The 26,833-nt window shown below is 41.4% G+C and overlaps 1 protein-coding gene across 3 annotated transcripts in view; it reads right to left on the bottom strand.

Annotated features, from left to right (window-relative positions):
- Nucleotides 1-26,833, bottom strand: part of LOC134864628 (teneurin-3) — a 294,448-nt gene that overhangs the window by 128,001 nt on the left and 139,614 nt on the right. For all 3 annotated transcript variants that reach the window (XM_063883759.1, XM_063883760.1, XM_063883761.1), the window contains exon 8: nucleotides 2,007-2,201. In XM_063883759.1, the coding sequence (XP_063739829.1) occupies nucleotides 2,007-2,201 (195 nt within the window). The remainder of the gene's footprint in view (nucleotides 1-2,006; nucleotides 2,202-26,833) is intronic.

Genomic DNA, 26,833 nt, shown 5'->3' with positions numbered 1-26,833 from the left:
TGTGCAGGAAAATACAAGCTAAAGGCCCCTTTGCTTCAGTGCTCGACTTCCCACAAAATCACTGGTGCAAAGAGAACTGGAGGGAGGCATGCAGAGTGATATAAGCGAACAAAGAAAAAAGCACGTCTAAAAAGTGCAGGAAGTGGTGAGAGTGATATTTTAGATGTTTGGCTGAACGTCGGCTGGTTAGATCAGGCTGGGACTGCTTTGGGAAATGAGGACCACACGCATCTGCACAAACAGCCACACATGCACACCCTTTTAGCCATTCCAAGACCCTCTTTCAGAGCTGTTTCTGATTATGTTTAGAAGGCAATGTATATATGAGCAGACGTCTGTCTGTCTCTCTATTTCCATCACTCCATGAGGCTGTCTTTCTTTTTCTCACTCTCCTTGCTTGGAAATCTCCTCCCTCCTTATTTCTTCCTTTCATGCCCCCTCTCCTGATCTAGTCTGACTCTAATTGTGGTTCTCTTCTAAGTTCCTTTCTTCAAACCATCAGAGTATGTTTCCTATCAACCTCCTTACTATGAGAGGACTGATACAGGGTCATTGGCCAGCCAACATGACTCTGCATCTGGTGCTTGTCAACCACCACAGGCAAACAGGTCTTAGATCAGCACTCTGATTGGAACCAAACTCAGCCCCTGTGGTCGTGTGGTTCAAACAGCCAGACTAGAGTTTCATCCTCAACGTTTGCCATGTGCAGAGCGACCGGCAGCAGCCTGATGGAATCAGCTCTCATGGCTGTACTACGATCAGAAATGGCAGCTGTCTAACCTTTAAGTGTCCACTGTTAAAATGAGGATGAAAAATGTGGTCCGCAGAGTTTAGAAGTTACTGACCAAAACAAAGTAGCCCGACATGTTAAAATTAGTTAAAATTAACTTCAATTACCACTCCAGAATATTGATCCAGCCCAAAATCCAGCCATGCATGTTAATCTGTGGAATTTATAGTTTAAAGAGTGGATTGTTTCCAGGTACTGAAACATGGGGTTTGGACTCCTAAGTTCAGGAGAGTCAATGTTACTCGACACATGTCTGAAGGATGAATTGTTCAATCTCACCGGTTGAATCTGGCTGCTATGCAATGTTAATCTCTTCATACACTACCTTGAGCACTAAAGAGGATATAATACTATCCGTTAGACTTAGGGAACAACTAACAGTGTCTGCAGGACTGTAATAGACTCCTGAATAAACCTCCTGCAGACACAATGTGCCACTTCTTGAACAGCTGTTTTCTTTCATAACGTTCAGCTTCGAAATGCCCCGCATAACTTTTTTAGACCCTCTTTCTGTGCAAACTGAAATAGTAAAAGTCAAACAATCTTTATTTACCTCTCATTCATAGATTGCTGACTCCCACACTTAACTAGTGTATTAAGTGATCGTATCTGTCAGTATCACTCTGACAGCAGGTCATTTGTGGGTGTTGTGTGAAGAAACACAGAGGCACACATGAAAGGAGGGTGGAGTTGGAAACAAATAGGCAATAAACGGCAGGGAGAAACTGTGACAGAGAAGAAGAAAGTGACTGATTCCCACCAAAGCAATGAGACACACTGAAAGTCCTCTGGAGCTCAAACCTCTGCCATCTCAACATTTATCATCAGCAAGCTAAATGAAAAACAACTACAGCTTATACATGGTGGAGTCAGACAGCAGTCACAATGGAAGTGAGGGAGAGGAGTGGAGTGAAGGTTGGAATGAATTGAAATGTGATGTCTCAATCTCACAGCATATTAGTGACCCACCAGCTCAGTGAAGACCTGTTCTCTTCTTTGACAACATGCCCAGTGAAGAGAAAGTATCAGTCAATGTGAGCATAACTTAATATTCAAAGCAGGTGAAGCTGCAGGGTGGTAAGACTGAGACATACAAGTTCCAAAAGGGGGGAGGAAATGAGGACAGATGTGATTGTGAGGAAAAAGGTGTGATTCAGATTAGTAGTGAAGTGTTCTCTAAGAAGGTTTCTAAAGAATCAAAGTAAAATCCCTTTACCATGAGTTACAGGTAAGTACAATCTGGCTGCATACTCCTCTTCTTCTCCTTCCTCCTCCTCCTCTTCCTCCTCCTCTTCCTCTGAGTCTGGCTCAGCCACGCCCCCTAACAACAGGTTGTCATGAGGATTGGCTGATTGTGGATGTGATGGGTCAATGACAGATGATGGACAGGAGGGGGAGGGCATTGGAGAACCTATGGAAGAACACAACCAAAACAATAAATGAAAAAGGAATGATGAATTTGAGTAATGGATCAAAGTGACAACAGCAGCAGCAAGTCAAATCCAAATGACTGAGTGATGGAGTTTGATGATGTCTGCTGATGGTGGAGGAAGTACTCAGATCCCTTAGTGAAAGAATACCACAGTGTAACAATACAAAAGTAAAAGTCCTGCATTTCAAACTGTACTCAAGTAAAAGTACAAATATATTGGTATCAAATATACTTTGCAGTGTGGCCCACATCAGGTTAAAAAATATTACAGTTTCGTATTATAAATATAAATTAATTAATGTCAATGCTGCCCTTGGTAAACTTAGGGGTTGGTGGAGAAGTCTGCAGGGACTTGGGAACTGGAAGGTCACCAGTTCAAGTCCCTGAAACCTCTACTGAGGTGTCCCTGAGCATGGCACCGTTCCCTATACTGCTCCCCGGGTGACGTACATCTGGCACCCGACTGCTCCTAACACTAGGATGGGTCAGATACAGAATGTACTGTACATTTCTCCTTTGTGGGACCAGTAAGGACTCCTTCTTCTTGTTCTTCTTCTGTTTAAATGACTTGATATACAGCTGGGTAGCTTAACCTATAATAAGTATTATTAATAATATATATCTTTATTATTTGATTTATGTTCAGTATTATAAATCCATATCTGTTAAGTAGCTAGTAAATACATCTGTAAACTCATTTCCAATGGTTGCAGTAGACTAAGAGTTACAGCAGCTGAAGGAAGAACTTGTTTGAATTGCCAAAATCAAAAATAGTCACACAAACACACACACACACACACACACACACACACACACACACACACACACACACACACACACACACACACACACACACACACACACACACACACTCACACTCACACTCACACACACACAGACACACACACACACACACACACACTCACAGACACAGACACACACACACACACACACACACACACACACACACACACACACACACACACACACACACACACACACACACACATACTCAGGATTCAGCTTTTTGACGGCTGTGCCTGAGGGAAGTACCAACCCCAACCCATCTCTCTTCATCCCTCTAAAAGTTTGATTAAATTCCACATCAAATCTTCTTTATCAGTGATTTGTGATTGAGAGAACTAGGTCCAAGTTTTTGAACTATGTGAGGTATGATGTGTATCTGTGTGTGCGTGCGTGCATGTGTGTGTGTGTGAGAGAGAGACCACAACAACAAACAGAGAGCAAAATCAAATGTGTATTGATTTGGTAACCTTGGCATTTAGTATCTTCTTAATGTTAAATGCCCCTACTCTGTGTGCATATTTGTGTTTAGGAGTCTCTGTGTGTGTTTGGCCCAGACAGATAATGCGCCCCGGCCTTGCTTTCCATATAAATAAGCCGAACCAAAAGAATGTAATTAGTTGTTGAAAAAAACAGCATTTCATTAGCGACACTTGCCATGGTGGCTGGCTTTATAGATAAAAATGTGTTATATCCCTTTTTAAATCTCTTGATCTCTCACATTTGCAAGCAAGGAGGGAGAAACTGAAATCAATGTTGGTTATTTGCGGGAAAATAACTGCTATCTTGTTTGGCCGAGCCTTTATAGAGATGCTGAGTATGCAACATGCAGCTCTGGCCCTCTCTCTCTAAAATAACATATACATATGTAGTTTCATTATATAAAGGGAAAACAAACAGGACCTAACACATTCTACATATAATGTTTTCACATGCATGAGTTGAGAAATACACTCAGTTACGACTTTAAACACACAACAAGTTCTGTGCCTTGCAGCACCCCTTGATGTATGGGTAGGGTACACATTGCATAAGGGCTTTGGCAGTTCCAGGCTGGATATACAGCCGAGTACAGCAACTTCATGCAAACACATCCAAAATAACATGGCACAATTCTCTGTTTAATGGAAAATCCCATGGATGTAGAATGTTTAATTAAATAGTCAACCCCCACTATCTCTCCCAGAGTGATGTCGTGGATTAAAAAAAGACAAAGCCTGGTGCTGTTTGCTGGGAAACAGGAACAACACAGGATTATTGCTACATGTGGGCAATATCCAAGAGCAGACACGCTCCACTGGGTTGAAGGCATACTCTGCACATTCCAGCAGCAAGGGTTGTGTCACATGGAGTCCTCTACCTGAGACAGTTCATTCAGTTAAGAAAACTTCCACTCACTGTGTGCAACATTATCAAAATGCTTGATTTTTATAGCATTTTTAATATTATTTGAAAAATTAGGCTTTTTTGTACACATACACTAAAGAGGCCCTATTATGCTTATGGGGGTTTTCCCTCTCCTGTAGTGTGTTCTATAGGTGTTTGCAGTGGTAGGCCGCCAGAGCCAGCAAGGCCTTCTCTGATCAGAATCCCTGACTAACCATTTAATATAGTTCTTCTATTAACATGTATTCAATTATTTCTAATAGTCCATTCTCTTCATGGCAAAGCTTTTCTCTGTGTTGGTTTCCGCTGCACTGCGTCCGGTAATGGTTGGTAATGACAGAGCTTTTATCCATCATATTTCAGTCAGAATGTGTTGCTGAGTCAAATACATCTTCCTGAGGCCTTCAGAATCAACAGTGCAGGCTTTGTAGCTTAAAACAAGTGGCAATGAAACAGTTGCATTGACCAATAAGATTTCAAGTTGGCGACAACAGGGTCATCTAGCAGGCGTACGATGATGTCAGCATTTTCACGTCCTTTTATTGGATTGTCAGAGCTAGCAAACAGTAGTGTGTGTAGCGTTAGCGACATGCTGGATACACCACATCTGTAGCATCCTTAGCAAAAAGGTAATATATTTGCGTTTAGATTTTAAAGCAGTTTTTTCAACCCCCAATGGCTGACAGTGCAGGAGACATTTATTTAGTTTGAAAGGGTTTGTTTGCCACTTCCAACTCACTAACTACAGTGCTACCTTGGCTCTCAGCATCCGAGGAGCACTGCAAACTGTAACACTGGCAATGCCTGATATTCACAACTGACTGACTTGGTGTTAGTAGCTTGCAAACTTCAGTTGTCTAAACAAAGCAGCGGCGAGACACCAAATCACGGCTTAACGAACAAGTGTGCAGGGAAACTGAGCTCCACGATGGTTTTAAGCCAGAAACAAAAATGGACAGACTGGACTCTTAGCCTCCATGGCGATAGACTTATTATTGGAACAGTAAAATCAGATAATCTGTACAACAGAGTAACTGAACTCTTCTTGAAGAAAGAAAAGGAGAATGGATTTGATGTCCAAATATCAACGTATTTGTGAGTAAAGGCTATAAGGACCAGTGTTGGTGTAACGCGTTACAAAAGTCACGGAGTTACAGTAATGTATTTTTTGCTGTAACGCAGTAATATAACGCATTACTTCTGAAGTTTGGGTAATATAATACCTGTTACAATTCTCAGTAATGCAGTTGCAACACATTTTAACCTGAAATGATGTGGTGTTTTGTTTCTAAGAATTCACAAACATCAAGAGACATTCTGACACCAGAGAAATAATTGTGCAGGTAGAATAGTAACTCAGTAAGCCTGTTTACTGTTGGTTAAGAGGGTTGCAGAAACAGATTCACAATGGAGAGCTGCAGAAACAGATTCAAGATGCAGAGCTGCAGGCTCGGAGAAAAGAAAAGAATAATAGAGGAGTGCGCGCAGGCCAAAGCAACAGAAGGTAACTTTCTCTGGGTCTGCTGCTTGAACCCCGAGAAGTTCAGAGACTCGTGGCAGAGTGTTGAAGATATGCAGCCTCTGTCCTCTGTGGAATCGCTGGCTTTTAGAAAGCTCAAATCCCCGTTAACACACCAATGACAAGGTGAGCTAACGCTGCCATAGAGACTCGTTCATATACAGCAGGTCACAGGGCCGTGCAGAGGCTCCACTAACATGTTATTAATAACACACAGAGACGTCATGTTACCGGTATCACATATTATTCAGGACACTTAAACGGAGCATGAGTTTATTTTCTAGCTCTTTCCCTATTGTTCAGCATGTACTGCCAGATGGATAGCTTTAATTAATGAGCTGCAATAAACTACATTTTAGCATTTAAAGCCATACTTTAGCTGTTATTTTGGTGAAAGTAACTCAAAGTAACGCAAAAGTAGTGTAACGTATTACACTTCAGAGACAGTAATAATGTAATGTAACTTATTCCTTTAAAAAGACAGTAATAAGTCATATGTACTGTATTACATTTTGGAAGTAACTTGCCCATCACTGGTAATGACTTATATATTTGTGTCATTTTATGCTGCTAGAGATGATGTGTGAGGTTCTGTGGCTGCAGTGAAAGGAGACTTGTTGAATTGTGTTATTTGGGCTTCTTGCTTTAGTAATGGCATTCATTCAGCTACATTAGATACCTGTCAGTGATGCAGTGCCCTGTTACGTGTATACTGTGTTTCTGTATAGTATTAATGGTTTCTATGACGTCATAGTAATGGTATTAAGAGGTGGATTTATTTTCAGGTAAGACACTACTGAAGGCCTAGTTGTAAGTCTCATTCAGAGGGAATTTCTCTCCCACACACTGCCCCCCCACTGCCTCTCTGAAGCGCCTCCAATGGACTCCTTTGTTTACTTCTGTAACATAATGTCATCACTATGTAACATTAGCACTGCTATTGGCTAGCGCTCCAACTTGTTATACATGATAGGCTAAGGGGCTGGAAATCTCAAAGTGGTTGACCAATCACAACAGAGCAGACAGTCTCTCTTCACACAGAGGATGATTCAGATACTTCAGTATTTAAGTATAACATGTCATGTAGCATATCACAGTAGAGGCCCACGATACTAACATGGACCTGAACATGAGCAGAATATGGCCCCTATGGAGGAACAGGGATCCCTGGCTTTTTTCTGCTCATGGTATTTGTTCACAATAGCGAAAAATATATATCACACGGATATCATCAGGCTTAACGAGGAAGAAAATAAACACATTGGTGTCATGATTGGAAGCCGTTTTTCTTTTTCTCATTACCAACAGATGGCTCTGAGCTCACCAAGACAAGACTGAATATATTCTGATGTTTCCAGAGTGATGATATATCAGACACAACAACGCCTGCTCCTCAGGATAAGCACAACTTTTCTTAAAGATAATCGCTCAATGCAAAATGTATTTACCTCACTAAGGTGTTTCCACATTATTGGTACACTGTTAGAAAATGATACTATGTGACATGGTCAACAACTAAACGAACAGAAGGCATCTGTTGGACATGAGCTTGCACACTGAGGAGCGGTTCAGGCTTTCAGAGGTCTCAGCCAGGGCAACATCTCCGCCAGCGCCAAGGAAACCGAAAGTGGGATCTCAGTTTTCACATAACCATACAGCACATGAAACAATTACTGTGTGTGTATGTGTGTGTGTGTGTGTGTGTGTGTGTGTGTCTGTCAAAGAATACATTATAAAACCATCATTTGCTGGTTTCTCCGACAGTGTCAGTGTCAGTGTTTGTTGTGCCAAAGGGGTTTTGAATTCAGATCCAAGTTATTCTGCTCTCAGTAGTCCAATACTGCCCGAAGGACACACACAGGCATGCAGCACATGCATTCCTACATCCTGATCGCATTTCAGGGAAACAAATGTACACATACAGACACACACCACTGTATTAAAACAGTTATAACAACGAGCACTGTGAGAAAAAAAATCTGGTACCTTTAATAACAAACTGTACAACACGAATGAACATGTTCCTTATGTCTGTACAGAAGTTTATTCAGAACAGAGTACACACACACACACACACACACACACACACACACACACACACACACACACACACACACACACACACACACACACACACACACACACACACACACACACACACACACACACACACACACACACACACACAGCTACAGCTTCATGAGAGGCCAGAGAGCTGCTACTTTGTACCAGTGTGTGTGACTGCAGTGTTATCCTGTCATTACAGTTCCATCTTTGCTTCTCCGCACTACCTCTTTTGAAATCTGCACAGCTCTCCACTTTAAATACAGCATTTGTCATATATTTTATTGAACTTTACTGTACTCAGTTTCTTCGATATTTATATTTTGTGTATAAATAGTCTTTAAAATAGCTTTCGGGGGCACTGCAGGGGCTCTGCAGTTTGTTGTTCTGGCTCAAAACAATATTCTTTCAGGGCTCTGGTCAATGGAGTAAAAAATGACTTTGCAATGAAGCACTCAGTCTGCCACATGGCCAGGAGCCTCCTGGCGAGTCCCCACGGTGCTGGAGGGAACGAGGAGTCGCTGCATTCATCATGAAGTGATAACCGGAGGAACAACTTGGCGCTTCAGAGACTTGGAAGTGTTCTACTGTCTGAACTGAAGCCACCAAGACTCTAGAAAATGAAATGATTAGGAGACTCTGCAGCTCGACATCTGTTTTTTTGACACTCACACTATAAAGTCATTATTATATTTTCTTTATATTGAAGTTGATGGGAAAGTAGAGCCTTTTGTCTTCCTCAGGTCCATGTTAGAAAAGAAGTGCAGCTCAGACTGGAAGTGAGGAGAAGATTGGCCATTGCAACAGCTCAGCTTGGGAAACTGAATGGGATATAGAGGAGTAAGAACATTTCCCCTCCTATAAATATAAAACTGATGCTTTCACTTATTATATCCACTACAGATTTGAAACCTGGACAACAATATTGGGTTTCTTGAGAACACTCACAATTTACAGAGCAGTCTTGATTGTTTATTTTCATCATCTTGAACTATGTGAACGGAACAGTCTAGACTGGAGAACAGTTGGAAGCCAAGAGAGTCCATCATTTTTCAGACCAAGAACCAACCAAACACATCAAGCTGTGAGCCATACATCACCATCACACGTCCACCATGCTGCCCCTGTAGCTGCTTTATTCCATAATGATCTTGTCAAATATTGCTTCTGTGGATGCAGAAAGTTAAATAAAGTCTGCAAACCAAACTTTCTTTTAAAGAACGTTTTTAAAGAAGGGTTGAAGATATTAGTTTAATAGAAAGACGATATGTTCGGGGGCGTTGCTACAGACCCCCCACCGGGCTCTGTAGCAACGTCTCCTTCATGTCGTCGTAATAAAAACATCTGCAGAGCGTTTAAACCCGTAGCCTTGTCACGCAAAACAAGTGCAGCCTTAGATCCCAGCCAGCTTTGTAGAGAATGACAGAGTAAGAGTGTGTGTGTGTGTGTGTGTGTGTGTGTGTGTGTTTTGTTTTGAACACCTGGCTCCTTCAGTGCCCTCCTCATTCTTCATCCCTGCTTGGCTTGGTTATGGCAGCACATACACACACACACACACACACACACACACACACACACACACACACACACACACACATACACACAGATTTGCTTGCTGTAGAGTATATTGCTGAAGCTCTCTCTCTCTCTCTCTCTCTCTCTCTCTCTCTCTCTCTCTCTCTCTCTCTCCTCCTGTTCTCCTGTGAACCCTCGTCCACCCGGTCACCACCGGCTATGGGGCGCACTGGGTGTGTTCTACTTTTCTAAAGTTTCCCTGGATAAATCAATAACAGCTACATGCTAGAATGCAAATTATCATAAATTAAAGTTTCTAAATCTGGCCAGTTACTGATTTTTAAACATTCCAAGGACAGATTAAGAACAAAAGAAGAAGAAGAAATCCTTCAATGTAAGGAACCCAGAATGATACAGACAGAAGAGGAATGTCTTGTTCTGTAGTAAACAGTCTGGATAGAGGACTGCTGGTGATCAATAGCAGTGGCACAACAATAACTCCCCCCCCCCCCTCCTGCTAACATCTCTGACAGGAATCATTCAAACTAATTTCTTGGAGAAAATTGGATTGCAAAACTGACACTGTTGCAGTAGTCTAATAGTTACAGGTCTGCCTGTGGACCTGTCTACCTGTGAACCTGTTAACCTGTCTACCTGTTAACCTGTCTACCTGCTAACCTGTCTACCTGTTAACCTGTCTGCCTGTCAACCTGTCTACCTGTGAATCATTTAAGTTTTTGGTTTGAATAGATGACATGTTTAATGTATATACTGTATATATACAGTGGGGCAAAAAAGTATTTAGTCAGCCACCAATTGTGCAAGTTCTCCCATTTAAAAAGATGAGAGAGGCCTGTAATTTTTAATCATAGGTATACCTCAACTATGAGAGACAAAATGAGAAAAAAAAATCCAGGAAATCACATTGTAGGATTTTTAATGAATTAATTGGTAAACTCCTCGGTAAAATAAGTATTTGGTCACCTACAAACAAGCAAGATTTCTGGCTCTCACAGACCTGTAACTTCTTCTTTAAGAGGCTCCTCTGTCCTCCACTTGTTACCTGTATTAATGGCACCTTTTTGAACTCGTTATCAGTATAAAACACACCTGTCCACAACCTCAAACAGTCATACTCCAAACTCCACTATGGCCAAGACCAAAGAGCTGGCAAAGGAGACCAGAGACAAAATTGTAGACCTGCACCAGGCTGGGAAAACTGAATCTGCAATAGGTAAGCAGCTTGGTGTGAAGAAATCAACTGTGGGAGCAATTATTAGAAAATGGAAGACATACAAGACCACTGCTAATCTCCCTCGATCTGGGGCTCCATGAAAGATCTCACCCCGTGGGGTCAAAATGATCACAAGAACAGTGAGCAAAAATCCCAGAACCACACGGGGGGACCTAGTGAATGACCTGCAGAGAGCTGGGACCAAAGTAACAGAGGCTACCATCAGTAACACATTACGCCGCCAGGGACTTAAATCCTGCAGTTCCAGACGTGTCCCCCTGCTTAAGCCAGTACATGTCCAGGCCCGTCTGAAGTTTGCTAGAGGGCAGTTGGATGATCCAGAAGAGGATTGGGAGAATGTCATATGGTCAGATGAAACCAAAATAGAACTTTTTGGTAAAAACTCAACTGGTCGTGTTTGGAGGAGAAAGAATGCAGAGTTGCATCCAAAGAACACCATACCTACTGTGAAGCATGGGGGTGGAAACATCATGCTTTGGGGCTGTTTTTCTGCAAAGGGACCAGGACGACTGATCCGTGTAAAGGAAAGAATGAATGGGGCCATGTATCGTGAGATTTTGAGTGAAAACCTCCTTCCATCAGCAAGGGCACTGAAGATGAAGCGTGGCTGGGTCTTTCAGCATGACAATGATCCCAAACACACCGCCAGGGCAATGAAGGAGTGGCTTCGTAAGAAGCATTTCAAGGTCCTGGAGTGGCCTAGCCAGTCTCCAGATCTCAACCCCATAGAAAATCTTTGGAGGGAGTTGAAAGTCCGTGTTGCCCAGCGACAGCCCCAAAACATCACTGCTTTAGAGGAGATCTGCATGGAGGAATGGGCCAAAATACCAGCAACAGTGTGTGAAAACCTTGTGAAGACTTACAGAAAACGTTTGACCTCTGTCATTGCCAACAAAGGGTATATAACAAAGTATTGAGATGAACTTTTGTTATTGACCAAATACTTATTTTCCACAACAATTTGAAATAAATTCTTTAAAAATCCTACAATGTGATTTTCTGGATTTCTTTTCTCGTTTTGTCTCTCATAGTTGAGGTATACCTATGATAACAATTACAGGCCTCTCTCATCTTTTTAAATGGGAGAACTTGCACAATTGGTGGCTGACTAAATACTTTTTTGCCCCACTGTATATATACGTATACCGTATATAAAATGAATATACTGTTCTGGGTATCTTCTCCTGCTCATATGTATTTCTGGTTTTTTTTACTTCTCAATCATGTGCAATGTCTTACAGTATGTCTCTCTATGTCTTGTCTGCTGTGACGAAAATATTTCCCAAATTGGGATCCATGAAGTATATCTTATCTTATTTTTCAAAACATAGATATTGGATCCTTGCTGTTTTTCTCTTGCACCTTTAATGCAAATCACACACACACAAATATGCGTGAATACACACACACTCATAGGCAGGGCTCGCACTACATAGAGTAGTTTGGCTTTGGGAACTGCAGTGTTGTTCTGCAGAGGTGCAAATCACACAATCGTTTTCAACATTTTCAAGTTGATTTGGATAAAAGCATCCGCCAAAAAAAAGTAGCTATCGGTATTCTGTTGGTTCAAGTCATTTCTAAGAACAGAGTGAGAACAACAAAATGAAAAGCTTTTTGTTGTTGATATAATAGAGAGTGAAGCAGATATAATGTCTCGCAGGCTTCAGTCAGAAGACAGAATACCTGTGGATGTCGTGCTTGTGTAAAATGGTGTGCTTATGTTGACACACCTTCTGTTGCATATTGTGCCTGCAGAACATATCTGGTTTAATGAGCCATATGTCTGATTGGGCCAATTTTCCCTGACTCCTTGTATTCACATTTACAAGCCATGCTCCTACAGACGTGGACCATTGCAAAACACATTATTGTGATGCACAGTGATTCCCAACCGGAAATCAATCACTGAAATAAAAAAAGAAGCAGCCCCTGGGCTTCTCCTCTGCAGTTACTACGGGTACGTGCAGAGACTGTGGAGAAGCTCTGCAAAAAAAAAGGAACATTTTCCAGGTCTTGCTTCAGCAGCAGACGTGTAGACAAAAGACTTGTGTTGTTTGAGTCGTTCACCATCATAGCGATGAGACAAAACTCAAATGAGCAGTCCCTTTTTTTACAGGCACCCTATTGATGGTGTTTGCATTTTGTTCTAATTTGGATCTGTTAGTGACATCAGTAATCTGCCCGAGCTCAATGTACCTGTTGGTGGTTCCAGCATTCATTTGGTGATACTTGAGGATACATTTGAAAAAAGCTAGTGTATTTTCGTTTTAATTTCTAAATGTTATATTCATCACACATACTGTAAATGATTGGGCAGTGAACATGCCTTGTTCGCTATTCATGCAAAAAAAGAAAAAAGGCAGCTAGTGTCTCTGTTCAAGGAAGGGAAAAACAAGTGTGGGTTATGAGTATTCATCCCATCATGTTTTTTTATATATTGTCTTCCACGTCACGTCTACATCCATGCACTGTTTCCTGTGTGGGTACGAACTGTAAAACTGTGCAGGGTAGGACCCCAGCAAACTGTCTGGAGTTACAGGAAGCAAACACAATGAGGGAAGTTCATTGCACATTGTGTCAGATTGGTTTTTGATATGATGGACTTAAGGACAATATTGAAAGCAAATAATGATAATGAATACATTTAGACAGAGAAACAGAGAATATACTGTCAGAAGTGAGAATCAGTTGTGTGTCTGTCTATTAATCTGTTTCAGGCAGAAGTACATTTACTCAAATACTGGTGGTATGTACAATTTGATAATACTTGTAGTGTATTTCAATTTCATGGTACTTTATACTTCTACTCCACTGCATTTTAAAGGGAAATCATTTAATTTACTCCACTACATTTATTTAACAAAATGCAGCTCTAAAAATCCAAGTAGTGTACGAAGTCTTTAATTCGCAAAAGAGTCAAATTGTTTAAATATTTTACAGAAAGTACTTTGTTTGTCTACAATAGTTAAATGCTACTGGATGCAACAATATTAGCTCGACATGTCACATACTGTATATAATTATGTACACACATAAAGGCTGTTTTTCTGCACAGTGATTACTTTTACTTTTTATGATATATATTATGCTGATTATACCTTTGTACTTTTAATAAAACTAAACCCTGTAAAGCCGAAATATAGAAAACCATTAGCATTGTTTTGTTGTTTACCTATCAGGAGTTGTTCTAGGAAGCCTCTGAAGCAGAAATGAAAGAGTTTTCACATTGTTTAGGTTTTTGTAAGTTTTTAGGGAAATTAAATCAAATAAATAAATATTAAATATGATAAATGTATTACACAATAACTACATACAGTACATGTTATAGACATTGTAATATCAAAATAACAAGTATTTGAGGCATTGTACTTACTTGAATCTGACAAATACAAATCCTATAAAACAAAAAGATGTTTCTTGGTTTTGAGATTTGGGAATTTGTGTGAGCTTATGGCCAGAGGGCGGGACCTATACATACATTTACTACCAAATAGCATCGTTAGGCTGGACAAAAGGACCTTTTGACTATGTAAATGTAGTCTTTTAACAAAAAAACATTCACTGACTTTTTTAGGATAACTTAAAGTGATGTTCTAACATTACAACCGGGGGCCTTACAGGGTTAATGACATATTTTGACAAAAATGTATTGGCACTTTCACTCAAGTCGAGCATCTGAATACTTCTCCTCCACTGGCAGATCTGACAGATACAGTTCAAAATAGGAAATATGTCCTGTAGATGTTTTGATACATTTCTGAGTTATTACCACAACCCAAAATAATATTCTATGTGGCAGAGGTTCATGCAGAATCTCCAAAGGATAACACAAACATTTACACAAACAGCAGTGTGTGCAGAGTAATCAGGTGAACATGAGTTTGTGAGGGGGGAGACCACCTCTGTCATGTTAACCAACATCATTTAGGACGGGGAGGATGTGTGTGTAGTAATTGCCACTGCACAGCTAAAAAGCCAATATACAAGTGTATGTGTGTGTGTGGTGTGTGTGTGTAGTAGCCCATAAACAAGGCGTCAGGCCAGGCCATCACACAGATGCTAATTAGACGAGGCCTGCACACTCCCTCTCCTCCTTCTAGACCGAACAATGGCAATTAACTCTACACACATAACTACTTCCCATCATATACCGTGCCAAACACACACTGACGGAGAGCGTTTTGGTTCAGTGGACAGGAAAGGAAAATGACAGAGAGCACAAATCGTCTTTCCTCCTGCCCCCTCTTTGTTCCCGACAGAAACAGTGAGAGAAGTGAAAAGAACAAGGAGCTCAGACTGGTGAGTTCTGTCCTTCATTATCTGCCCCTTTCTTTTATAAGTCTGTGAGATCATGTTGGCCTTTTGTTCAAGTAGACTATAAGCTAGTGTTAAGACACCGTGTCCCCTGGGCACCGTTAGAGTAATAGCCATGATGACCGAGACACACACATGCTAAAACCATCCAATCTCACTCACAGGAATACAACCTCCACGTGTGTGTGAGTGCAGAACAGATTGTGAAAGAACAAAAGATCAAGAAACTTCCACTCTATAAACTCAACCCCTACCCTGACACTTTTATCGTCAGTTCTATTGATTTGAAGTTTGTCTCGCGCTGCTCTGATGGTTTAACATGGGGCAATTTGGACAAGTTGTGCAGCACCATAACGGCTGAGCAGGTCCTGACTGGGATTCAGAGGATCTGGCAACCTGAGGGGTGTACTACGAAGACAGATTAGCGGGTAAGCAAGATATGTCAAGCCTAAAGTCAGATTTTTCCGAACTACGAAGGTGGCTCTCTTTTAAATGGCTAAATCACCATGGCAACTTATGCAGCAGACATAGCCTGCTACGGACCAAGTTCTGTTCAGAGTTTATGCTTGAAATGTGCCGCTATTCACTAAAAAGTGACTTTTAGTTTCCTTCATAGTCACAGATAAAATTCAATCAATGCATTTTATTTCACGTTAATTTCATTTGACCAAACATGAATTACATGTCACCTTAGGAGGGAATGTGTCTGACCTAAACGCAATTTTAGATATCTATGGTTTGAATCTGCTGATTTATGTTTAGAGATTAAGAGATGCAGAATGCACAGTTGTCAAATTAGAAATAAACTGGATGCACAGATAGCATCGAGTGGTAAATTAAACATAGCAAATAACACAATGAGTACATATCTTCCAATATTCTCACTGTAGTCCTCTCCATCCTCAGTGTCCCCTGAACAACCTGTCCCTATCACTTGTGTCCACGTTCCTTGTCTCCTCCATGATTGCCTGTTTGTGTTTTTAGCATATTCTGTTACCTCTTAGAATATTTATCAAATTGTACGGTGTCCTCAGGTGTCATGAAAGGCGCTCTTAAATCAAATGTGTAATAATTATTATTATTATTTTATTGGAATTAAACAGGTCAGCTAATGCTGAGTTTTTTTAAATAATCTTATGAGACAGAAATAGGAGTCAAATGACACTGCAATCGCCGCATTTTACATGAACACTCACCGAGCCTGAAGAGGAGAGCCTGGGACCACAAAGGCGGTTGATAACCACCTTCATGTTCCCGTTATCTCTGATCAGGAGATTTATTTTGATCCAGCCAGCTAAATCAAAGAAACCCTGGCTCTGTTTAACTCACATCGTAGTTCACCCCCCCATGGCTGATCCAGGCCTAGGGTTTTGCATAACAGGTGTTACATTGACAGTGTGAAAAGAAAAGCAGATGTCGAACCATCACAATATTTCCATGACATACACTACTCAGGTGTATAAAGTCAACCACACACACACACTCGGATAAACATGTAAACACACATGCGCTTTAGGTGTGCCCTGTCCCCTGACATCAGTTTTTTCAGCTAATGTTTCCTTAATGAATGGAATGATTTGTGTGTGTGTGTGTGTGTGTGTGTGTGTGTGTGTGTGTGTGTGTGTGTGTGTGTGTGTGTGTGTGTGTGTGTGTGTGTGTGTGTGTGTGTGTGTGTGTGTTTGTGTATGTCGTATAAATTAGGCCTACCCATAGGGGACACCCCCAACAGACAGCAATACATAACCCTCTCTTTCAACAGCCAGTGTATGGCTCCTCAGAGAGCAACAAGCAGCCAACCAAAGCTGCTCATCCCTCTAAGACAAAGAGCCGGTGTGGAAAACAGTCAGATCAACATGTGGGACGTGCCTCTCATTGTTGAGCTCTTCTATTCATTCTCACAGGACACATTCTCAGTGTCTCAGCTGTTTGCTGCATGTACCAGGTTTTATTATTTACATATGGAGTTGTGAAGAGGGGTTAGTGTTGGGGTCTGGGATTCAAAGGTCCTGTTCATTCTATGCACACAGCATGTTAGGAGACCCACGTTGCATTTCAGTGAAATGTGTCCAATCAAAAAAACGTTAGCTCAAGTTATGACGTTGAAAAGAAACTAAAAATACAATATGAATTTAAATGTCTTCATATTTGGAAAATATGCCATTTCTATTTGTGATGCTGTTTCATTTGGAAAGAGCTCTGATTCTGCTGCCAGACTTTTCACATGCTATCTGAAGTATCTGTAAAAAACATCTCAATTCTCAAAAAAAGCTCACACAAAACTGTCACATCATTAGATAATCCAGGTCTCTTCTTGTAGAGGAACATGGAGAATATCATCAAACAAATGTGAGAATGCAAACACAATAGGACCCTGCTCCCACTGCACAGCTCTGCTGCCATCCAGCTACAGTGGAGCTTAACAAGAGTGGGTTTCATCAATATGTACATAATATATTCACCACATACAGGATGTAGCATCACATACTCAACATCACAGCTACAACCTGCTGCCCTTGTGCACTGATGCTCAGCCCTCTCACACACACACACACACACACACACACACACACACACACACACACACACACACACACACACACACACACACACACACACACACACACACACACACACACACACACACACACACACACACACACACACACACACACACACACACACACACACACTGTTCCCCCAGAGTTGAGAGGGAGCGATCAGCACTGCCATCAGACCTGAATGTGTCATGACATGAGTAAGGGCCACAGTCACAAACATGCCCAGTGTTCACAGAGCGCTTGGCTTTTCTTTCAGGCCTAGAGCAGTACACTTTTAAATCCTAAAATTCAAAAGTGAGTTGGCTTTCAAGCCATAAATTCCCTTGGCTGTAGAGTAGAAATAAAAAGTGCCCAACTGAGCCAGAGGCACCGCAGCCAGAGATTGCATCCAAGTCCCTGTGGTGCTGGGACATTTTTACTCCTTCTGCAGCGCCTGGCACCCCTCAGAACCCAGAGCAGATCGGGTTACATGTTTTCTTTCTGAGTCATAAATCCAACCGATACACATGTGGACTTTTTGTTGCTCTGAAGCAGCATGAATATAAATTACATGTGTGGTTACTTGGCCATAACAACGCATGTCAGGCCTATGTTCTACTGTATCCTGACCTCTTTTAGGTGAATCATATTCAATATTTATGTTCAGAATCAGTGTTCTCATTGAGCAATAAGACACTATGACAGCTAGTTATTGTTAATTGGTTAGCCCTAACATCCTGATACATTAAATTAGGATCACATTTACACAAGTGCTAAGGCATTAAGTGCTAAAACTATATATTCTAATACATGTAAGCCAACTAAACTGAGGACTGCCTTTCACTCATTCCTGGTAATACTATCAGAATGTCTTTGCAAGACAGTGCTTATAGCTATTATTTATTATGCACACAGTACCAATTATAGAGTGATGAGCTCTGACAGTCAAAAAACAGACAAATTAAATAATACTGTTCAAATTAATTATTTCATACCAAATCTGAGATGTGTGTAGCATGTCTCAATCTCAACATGTAGTGCATCTCAACACAATAGATCAAGTATGGGATGGCTGTGTGTGTGTGTGTGTTTGTGTGTGTGTGTGTGTGTGTGTGTGTGTGTGTGTGTGTGTTTGTGTGTGTGTGTGTGTGTGTGTGTGTGTGTGTGTGTGTGTGTGTGTGTGTGTGTGTGTGTGTGTGTGTGTGTGTGTGTGACCTGCTACAAAAAGGAGCAGTCGCTGTCACACAATGGAGTCTGCAGGAAACACTGCCAGGAGTAACCAGGTCACACAAACACACACACACACACACACACACACACACACACACACACACACACACACACACACACACACACACACACACACACACACACACACACACACACACACACACACACACACACACACACATTTCTCATGGTTCTTCAGTGACTGCCTGATTTCGCCTAAGGGCTGACAGTGACCTCCAAGTTGAGTCTCTCTTCTTATCTGTGTGTGTGTGTGTGTGTGTGTGTGTGTGTGTGTGTGTGTGTGTGTGTGTGTGTGTGTGTGTGTGTGTGTGTGTGTGTGTGTGTGTGTGTGTGTGTGTGTGTGTGTCTGTGTCTGTGTCTGTGGGTGTGTGAGCATCCCCTCTGGTCCTGATCCATCTCTCCTGTCATACCAGTGCTAGTGGGGTTGAAATACACTCCCTGTGCAGAGTGTATGCAGATGGCACGGTTAACAGTGCTGGAATAATATTGACCAGGGAGTAAATAAAAAGCAGTAAACATATTGGAGCCATTAAGCTGAGACAGGCTGCAGGCTGCAGTAAAGTGTGGAGGATTCCCCTGCTCGGCTCCAGGCCCACACCTGTTCACCGGCCGTGGATCATCTGAGGGAGCAAACGCAGTGACTCATGTGAAGGCTGTGGACAGCTAAAAGCCACAGTCCGTGTGTTTCAGACGTTATAATTCAGATGCCATCTTAATGCCAGGCTTGGGGAAGAACAGATAACATGTAACGGGATGACATCATCAAGATAAAAACACAAGGAAAATGTATTACCTTAGAGTAATTAAATAATCAGATTACTGTTACTTAAAAGGGAATGACTTGCAGGACTACAATGTTACTAACACAGAGCATTTTCTGTCGGCTCAGATTTGATTTCTGCTGTTTTAAACTGTAGTATGTGCTCATTGTTTGTGTTTAGGTTACTGCATGAATACGCACATTTTTCGTTATAAATATCTTGGTTTATTTAAGGCAAGGCAAGTTTATTTATAAAGCATCTTTCAACACAAGACAAGTGCTTTAAGATTAAATTGCTCTGTTTTCTTACATAATACAAATAATAGCCATTTTATTTTCATTTATTTCTCTTTTAATGTTTGCATTGCATTTAATATTGAGGAAATCCAAAGTAACAAAAAGTAATAAATCAGATTAAATTACTAATAACATTATTTTACATGTCACTAGATATTGTAACACATCATCCATGCAGCTGTGCAGAATAATCACAGTAAATATGTTATATCAGAAACAAATTAAGAAAGGTTAATAGATGCTGTGTTGACTCTCAGCAGAATGAATAAACATCTGCAAATCTACATCCACTGACGCTTTGCTCCATGACACTTTAGCATGTCTACTTCCTGTGCAGTGTGTGCTTCCTTTAATCTCTTTTCCCCACATCAGCATCTTCACCCTTTCTCCTGTGAAAGCATCATAGTAACATTGTTCTGTGTTTAGTAATGACAAATCAAGCTTTCTAACAGATCCTATCTGGAATGAATAAATGGGGTGGAGTTAAACGGGAAAAAAAGTGAAACAGATTTGGAACAGGACTGTGTGCTGGATTAGTGTTGTTGCCAAATTCTGCTGTGTAAAGTTGGTGTGTCCACTGACCAAACACAACCAAATCCATCCCTCATCTGTCAATGTTAGCATAAATCTCTCAATGCATGTGCAAGTGTGTCCACCACACTGTTTTCAAGTGTGTGTGTGTGTGTGTGTGTGTACACAATAAAAAGAGTACATTCAATGCTTCTGTGTGTATTTGTATAGAGCTGGTGCTGTTCATGTGCACACTTCATCAAGCCTGTGTGTGTGTGTGTGTGTGTGTGTGTGTGTGTGTGTGTGTGTGTGTGTGTGTGTGTGTGTGTGTGTGTGTGTGTGTGTGTGTGTGTGTGTGTGTGCATGTGCAGCAGAACAGATGGTAATATGTAGATCACCATTAGCAATAATCGTCTATATTTCACTCACTCATAATTATGCTGATTGTAGCTGCATGCCGTCTGGATCAGGCTGACATGTGACATGCCCGTCAGTCTGTTGCTTTCAGAACTGTCAATATGAGCTCTGTCCAGTTTCTCTTTTCTGTATGCTCTGTTTTATGAATATAAAAAGGTATGATACATCGTACAGATCTACACACTGTGGTCTAATGCAGAGGTCTTCAACAGGGGGGTCGCGACCCCCAGGGGGTCCGCGGAGGTACTGCAGGGGGGTCGCGAAATCTTTGGTTGATTAGACAATTTTTATATATATATATTTTTTTTTACAAACCGTTTTTTCCCACAAATTGCAATGTCTTTAAATGCACAACACAAATCCAAAATATTATAGCGAACGGAAAAATGGAGGCAGATGTGCCAATCACGAGGCCGTGTGACACACGCTGGCTCATAGACATAATATTATGTCTATGCGCTGGCTCTGTCAGGTTCCCCGTGATTGGACGAGAGCCTATTCAGGGCCCCAGTTTACTGAAGACCCAGACACAGGGATGCACGCAGCGACATTATTGAGAAGACCATACATATAAAATGGATCGTTTTGTAACTCGAGCGAAAAAATCAACAAGCACAAGCGAGATACCATCCACCAGTGAACATGCAAGTGACGAGGCAGAACCTGCTGCGCCTGCAGATGTTGCAGCTAATAAGGGTAAGCGCAAAAGGGGAGAAACACAAAAAATTTCAACATTTCTAATTCGGTTTCCCTTTTGGGAAACCAGATGGCAGGTTTTCAATGTTGCTTTGCCCTACTGTTCTTTCAAATGAACATGAACCATCAAGCTCACGGCACTTGGACAACACACAGCCACTTAAAAGAAAAACCCTGTTAAAATTTTCCAAGCTAGCCTCAAATCCCTCCGGGTCAAAAACATTGACAAAAATCCCAAAGTTGGGGCAGTTTTTAAAAAGCTCTTATAAAATTGCCTTCGGTGCCCAGAAGAAACACCATACACATTTACAGGGGATTTAATTTTCCCTTTCAAAACCGATATTTAAAAACCATGTATGGAAATAATTACATAATAAAACTAAAACCTTTCCCATTGGACACAAACCAAGCTCGCCGTTAGACAAGGGCATCATTAGGAGCAACGTAAAAAGCTGGGGGGCAGATGCATTTGCGTTACAATTAACGACCAACAGATTTCAAAGGACCCCCTCGGGCTTTTGTGCGCTTTGTCGATGAAAAGGAAAAGCAGGGGGATTTTTTTTGTAAGTGCCCCCTAAAACGCACAACTATTTTTCAAAATCTTCAAAGTGATCGTTTTTTTTTCAGAGAGAATGACATTCCGGGGACAAAATGTTTTGCGCTGTGCACTAAACGGTGCAAGACCCAGGTTTTAAAAAGGGGACTAATCGCGCTTGAAAGGGGAGGCTCCCAAGGATTTGACGCACTGCATGCTACACGGGGATCACTTGTTGCCAAAATAAGTGCAAATTGGCAATTCAGGACTGGGTATGAAAGTAGTCAACCGTCAAAAAGCGCATTGCAAAACTCTCTCTGAATCTTGCTGCGGGGGAAAAACACACGCCTACCTACCATTCCGAGGTTCGTGGCTTTCACGGGAACGGGTTTTTGTCACGGGGGCGGAAGCGCAACCCTATTCGGAGTTTTTACTTCTCCAAAAGCGCACAGAGCTGGCTGCACTTTTCAGTGACAATGTTTGGGTCACCAAACTTGCCTATCTTGCTGATGTTTTCGCTGAGCTGAACAAACTGAACAGTTCAATGCAAGGCCGCAATACCCATGCCATTCAACTGTATGACAAAATGGAAGGCTTTCTAAAAAAAATCAAAAGGTGGAGGGGAGCGCATCGGGGAGGATAATTTTCCATGTTTCCATCAGTGGGATGAGCTGGGAGATTCTGCTGTGCTCTCGCCCCCCATTACACGCGCAATTCTTGCGCATTTGGAGGCGCTCGAGGGACAATTTGGGCACTACTTTTCTGAGGCTGACTCCTGGCGCAGGGACAAGACATGGATACTGTTTCCATTCACAGACAACGCAGCAGACGGCACACACCTGACAGTGACGGAGGAGGATCAGCTAATCGAACTATCCACTGACAGTATGTTCAGACACATATATGACACAAAACCACTCACCCCAGTTCTGGATCTCTTGCCAGAAAGACTTTCCGCAATTGTCAGGAAAAGCCATGATGAGCCTTTGCCCTTTGCCACAACCTATCTTTGCGAAAGTGGATTTGCCTCACTGACTTACTTGAAAAACAAATACAGGTCAAGGCTGCAGCCTGAGGCTGATATGACCCTCTGCCTGACAACCTCCATCCGTCCAAGGCTGGATCAGCTGTGTGCTGCTCATCAGGGTCAGACATCTCACTGATGTGAGAGTACGTGTGCCATCCACAGATGGTTTGAGGATTCATTGTCCCATCTACATGCATGTTTAGTGTTAAAATCTCATAGCTCAGTGTTTGTTTATAAATGACAGTGGCACAGCCACTCTGCACCTTGCACTTGTTTAAAGTTCAAACTTTTATTGTGATTTATTTTAATAGCCCTGTGTTGTGTGCAAGATATATGTTCATAAATGGCAGTGGTACGGCCACACTGTACCTTGCACTTGTTTAAAATAAAAACATGAATATATTAACCTGGTTATTATTTGAATAGCTTAGTATTGAATGTACAATAACAGTATCTATGTTTACACACTGCACTAGGCCCCGTTTAATATAAAACACAATTGTATGCCATATTAATAGTAGGGGGTCCCTGCTCCAACTCTCCATCATTTGGGGGTCCCTGGCCTGAAAAAACGTTGAAGACCCCTGGTCTAATGGAATGGTATTAGTCAAAACACATGCTTGTATTTTTAGAGGAATATTATTTGATGCACAATTCTAACACAGATTACACTCTAACAGATGCATGTTTGGGATTACCCGGAGGAATCCTTTGTGGGATTGTCGGGGGCTCTGGGCCAGTCCCTGAGGAACATATGACCTGCAGGGTTCAGGTTTCCAGATGTTACATCTCACTGTGTATGAGAGTGTGTGTTTGAATGTGTGTTAATAAGCACGTCCGACATAGGGGGATCCATGCAAGTTAAATCTCAATTCCCCCCCCCCCCCCCCACACACACCCCATCCCTCCCTTCACTTGCTCCCCCTTCTGACTTACTCTTTCCTTCTGTGTGATATTCTCCCCTCTGTCTCTGTAATGAGTGTACTGCAGCACAGAAGTAGAGAAACCCATGGAAGTGATTTATTACAGTCACTCACTCACACACTCTCTCACACACACGGGGTGATTTATTGCAGTGCAGGTAGACAGTATTTCAAGGGTAAGAGATTAGTGTAACACACGCCGAACACCAAACCATTATTACACATTTATACAGAGGACACGGTCCCTCACACCCAACCACAGCGCTGATGCACTGCATACACCCAGCCACATTAAACACTCAGATAACTGAGACATATTGAAGCGGGTTCTTTGTATTGTATATATAATCCAGTGCCAACATGTGTAGTTTATGTGTATATTTTCCTGTAGCTTAGTGAGTTTGTATATTGTAGAGTATTCACTTTATTCAGTATTATCTTTATATTGTGTATTAGTATACAGCTCTGGAAATAATTAAGAGACCACTCCACATTTTGTCCACATTATTGGCAGCCATCCCAGTGTCTATTGAATTCCAACGCAGAGAAATTGTCAGTAGTTTATAGAATACAATAAATAAATAAATAAAAATAAATATAATAATAATATAATAATAATAATAATAATAATAATAATAATAATAATAATAATAATTTAACTCAAAGACATACCTATAAATAATAAAACAAAAGAAAAGGATAATGCTGCAGTGGTCAGTGTTCATGTAATTGGATTATATTTGTATCTTATTACATCTTTAGAATATTGTGAAAAAACATCCCTCTGCATGTGATGGGTAAGGGTCCCCTGGAGGCTGGGAGGCCCTAACCAGACACTTTCTGCTTCCGGCTGAGTATGATCTATCATCAGCTGCCATGGGCTAAATTGAAAATATCTGTACATCGGTCAACACGCTCATACACATTCAGAGAGGCTGAGAGAGGCGTGGGTATGGACCTGCACGCAGATAGAGCATACGCAGACACACACAGAGACACACACACACACGCACACACACACCCCGGAGCGACATAATCCATCAGCTCTACAGAGATGCTCTCACAATTACGCTCTGAAAAACAGCACACACACACACACACACACTCTGGTTGTGTATATATTGAATTGATCTAAGACCAAACTTTTTTGTCACTTTTGGAGAAAAAAGAGTCTTGAAGCTGGGAATGTGATTGGAGGACCTGTGGAGCAGTGCTTATTTTAAATGTAATTTAAATCATACTTTTGTTTCTCAATGAATGTGTTTATTCTGCTAGCCATGTGTGTGTGTGCGTGTGTGCATGCGTGCATGCATGCGTGCGTGTTGCTCTCTATCCAGACAAATGGGTCAGCAGTTAAAATGCCAACGCTGACCCTGCTGTCACTTCACATGGAAGTCTACTTCCAGACGTGTGTGTGTGTGTGTGTGTGTGTTGTTTTTGTGTCAGGGTGTACCGGGATGCAGTGTCTGAATGTTCTTGCTTGAAAATGGTAATATGTGTGTGGCGCAGTGTGTACCTCACAAGTGTGTGTGTGTGAAGAGAAAAAGTGACAAATACATGGGATGATGTCAGTGTATTAGCATTTAAATAGAAGGAGAAGGCTGCTCCTCTTCCTTTTTCCTTACCTGTTTTGTATAAATGAGACTTCAAAAAGGAATTCTTTGTCCATGATCTTTTCTCAGTCTCATTTCTTTCTCTCAGAGATATGTATTGTCAAAACACAGAGGTTTCTCACAGCGCTGAGGAGACGTCGCTCCAGACGAATAGATGTATGCGCTTCTCTTTAACTTCCTCTCTTTCTACAATATCTACCGCCTCTCTTTTATTTACTCTCTCATAGAAAAATGAGATAAAGCATACTCTCTCATTGTGAGGTTAACTTCTGTTGTTCATGAGTTTTGCATGTGTATCATAACATTTGAAAAGTCCTCTGCTCTCATCCTCATCTTCTTCAGCCCTCTAGCTATTATGTTTCCTATCCCTCCTTTCAAATTCAAATATGTAAAACAATATAGTAAAACCAGCTAATGTTGCCAAAGTGCTAGATTACCAATATTAGTTACCAAGGATGGAAGAATAATTATTAAGTAAAATAAAAGTAGCACTACTGCAGCATGAACATCTAAAGTCCTGCATTCAAACGGTACTTATGTAAAAGGTAAGCATAAGGGCATTTTAAGCACAACACATTTTAAAGGTATTTATTAAATCTATTCAAATCACGGGTGCATTTATGTTCATCACTTCAATTGAGCACTTAGCAAAGGTTTATTTTAATTACTTTAAATATAATATAATGTGTGTTGATTTATATTTTACCTAAATCTGCAAGCCTCAAAGTTGTACTTAATTACAGTACTACAGTACTCCCCCTCTGGTTACAGGTTGCCTGTTAGTAACAGTCTGTCTCTTACCAAATGTTTCCATACAAATAACACAATCATTTATCGGCTCCCCCCACAGCGACATGAAGGAGGTGTTCTATTGGTGCAGTCTGCATTCCACAGAGCTACTCAAACAGAGAGAAGAAAAGCGACATGGGGGGGGGGGTGGGGGTTCACTCGGCCTAATTGACAGAGAATCTGATCCTGATCTCTAGTTCATCTCCTCTCCGCTACGCTCATCTCATTTTTTCTCACAGCCAACATCTCTCCCTCTCTCTCTCCCCCCCCCCCTCCGGTGAACTGTGCTCAGTGAAGCCTGCTCATGTAGAGACACGCTCGCTCAGCTACCATCTCCGACCACGACCAGCAGAAACAGTGATCACTGACAAAATCAAATCTAGCGATGAATCCTCGGAG

The sequence above is a fragment of the Eleginops maclovinus genome, chromosome 5 (genome assembly GCF_036324505.1).
Source record: "Eleginops maclovinus isolate JMC-PN-2008 ecotype Puerto Natales chromosome 5, JC_Emac_rtc_rv5, whole genome shotgun sequence".
NCBI lineage: Eukaryota > Metazoa > Chordata > Actinopteri > Perciformes > Eleginopidae > Eleginops > Eleginops maclovinus.
Note: the sequence above shows the minus strand (reverse complement) of the source record. Positions and strands in the feature narration are given on the sequence as shown.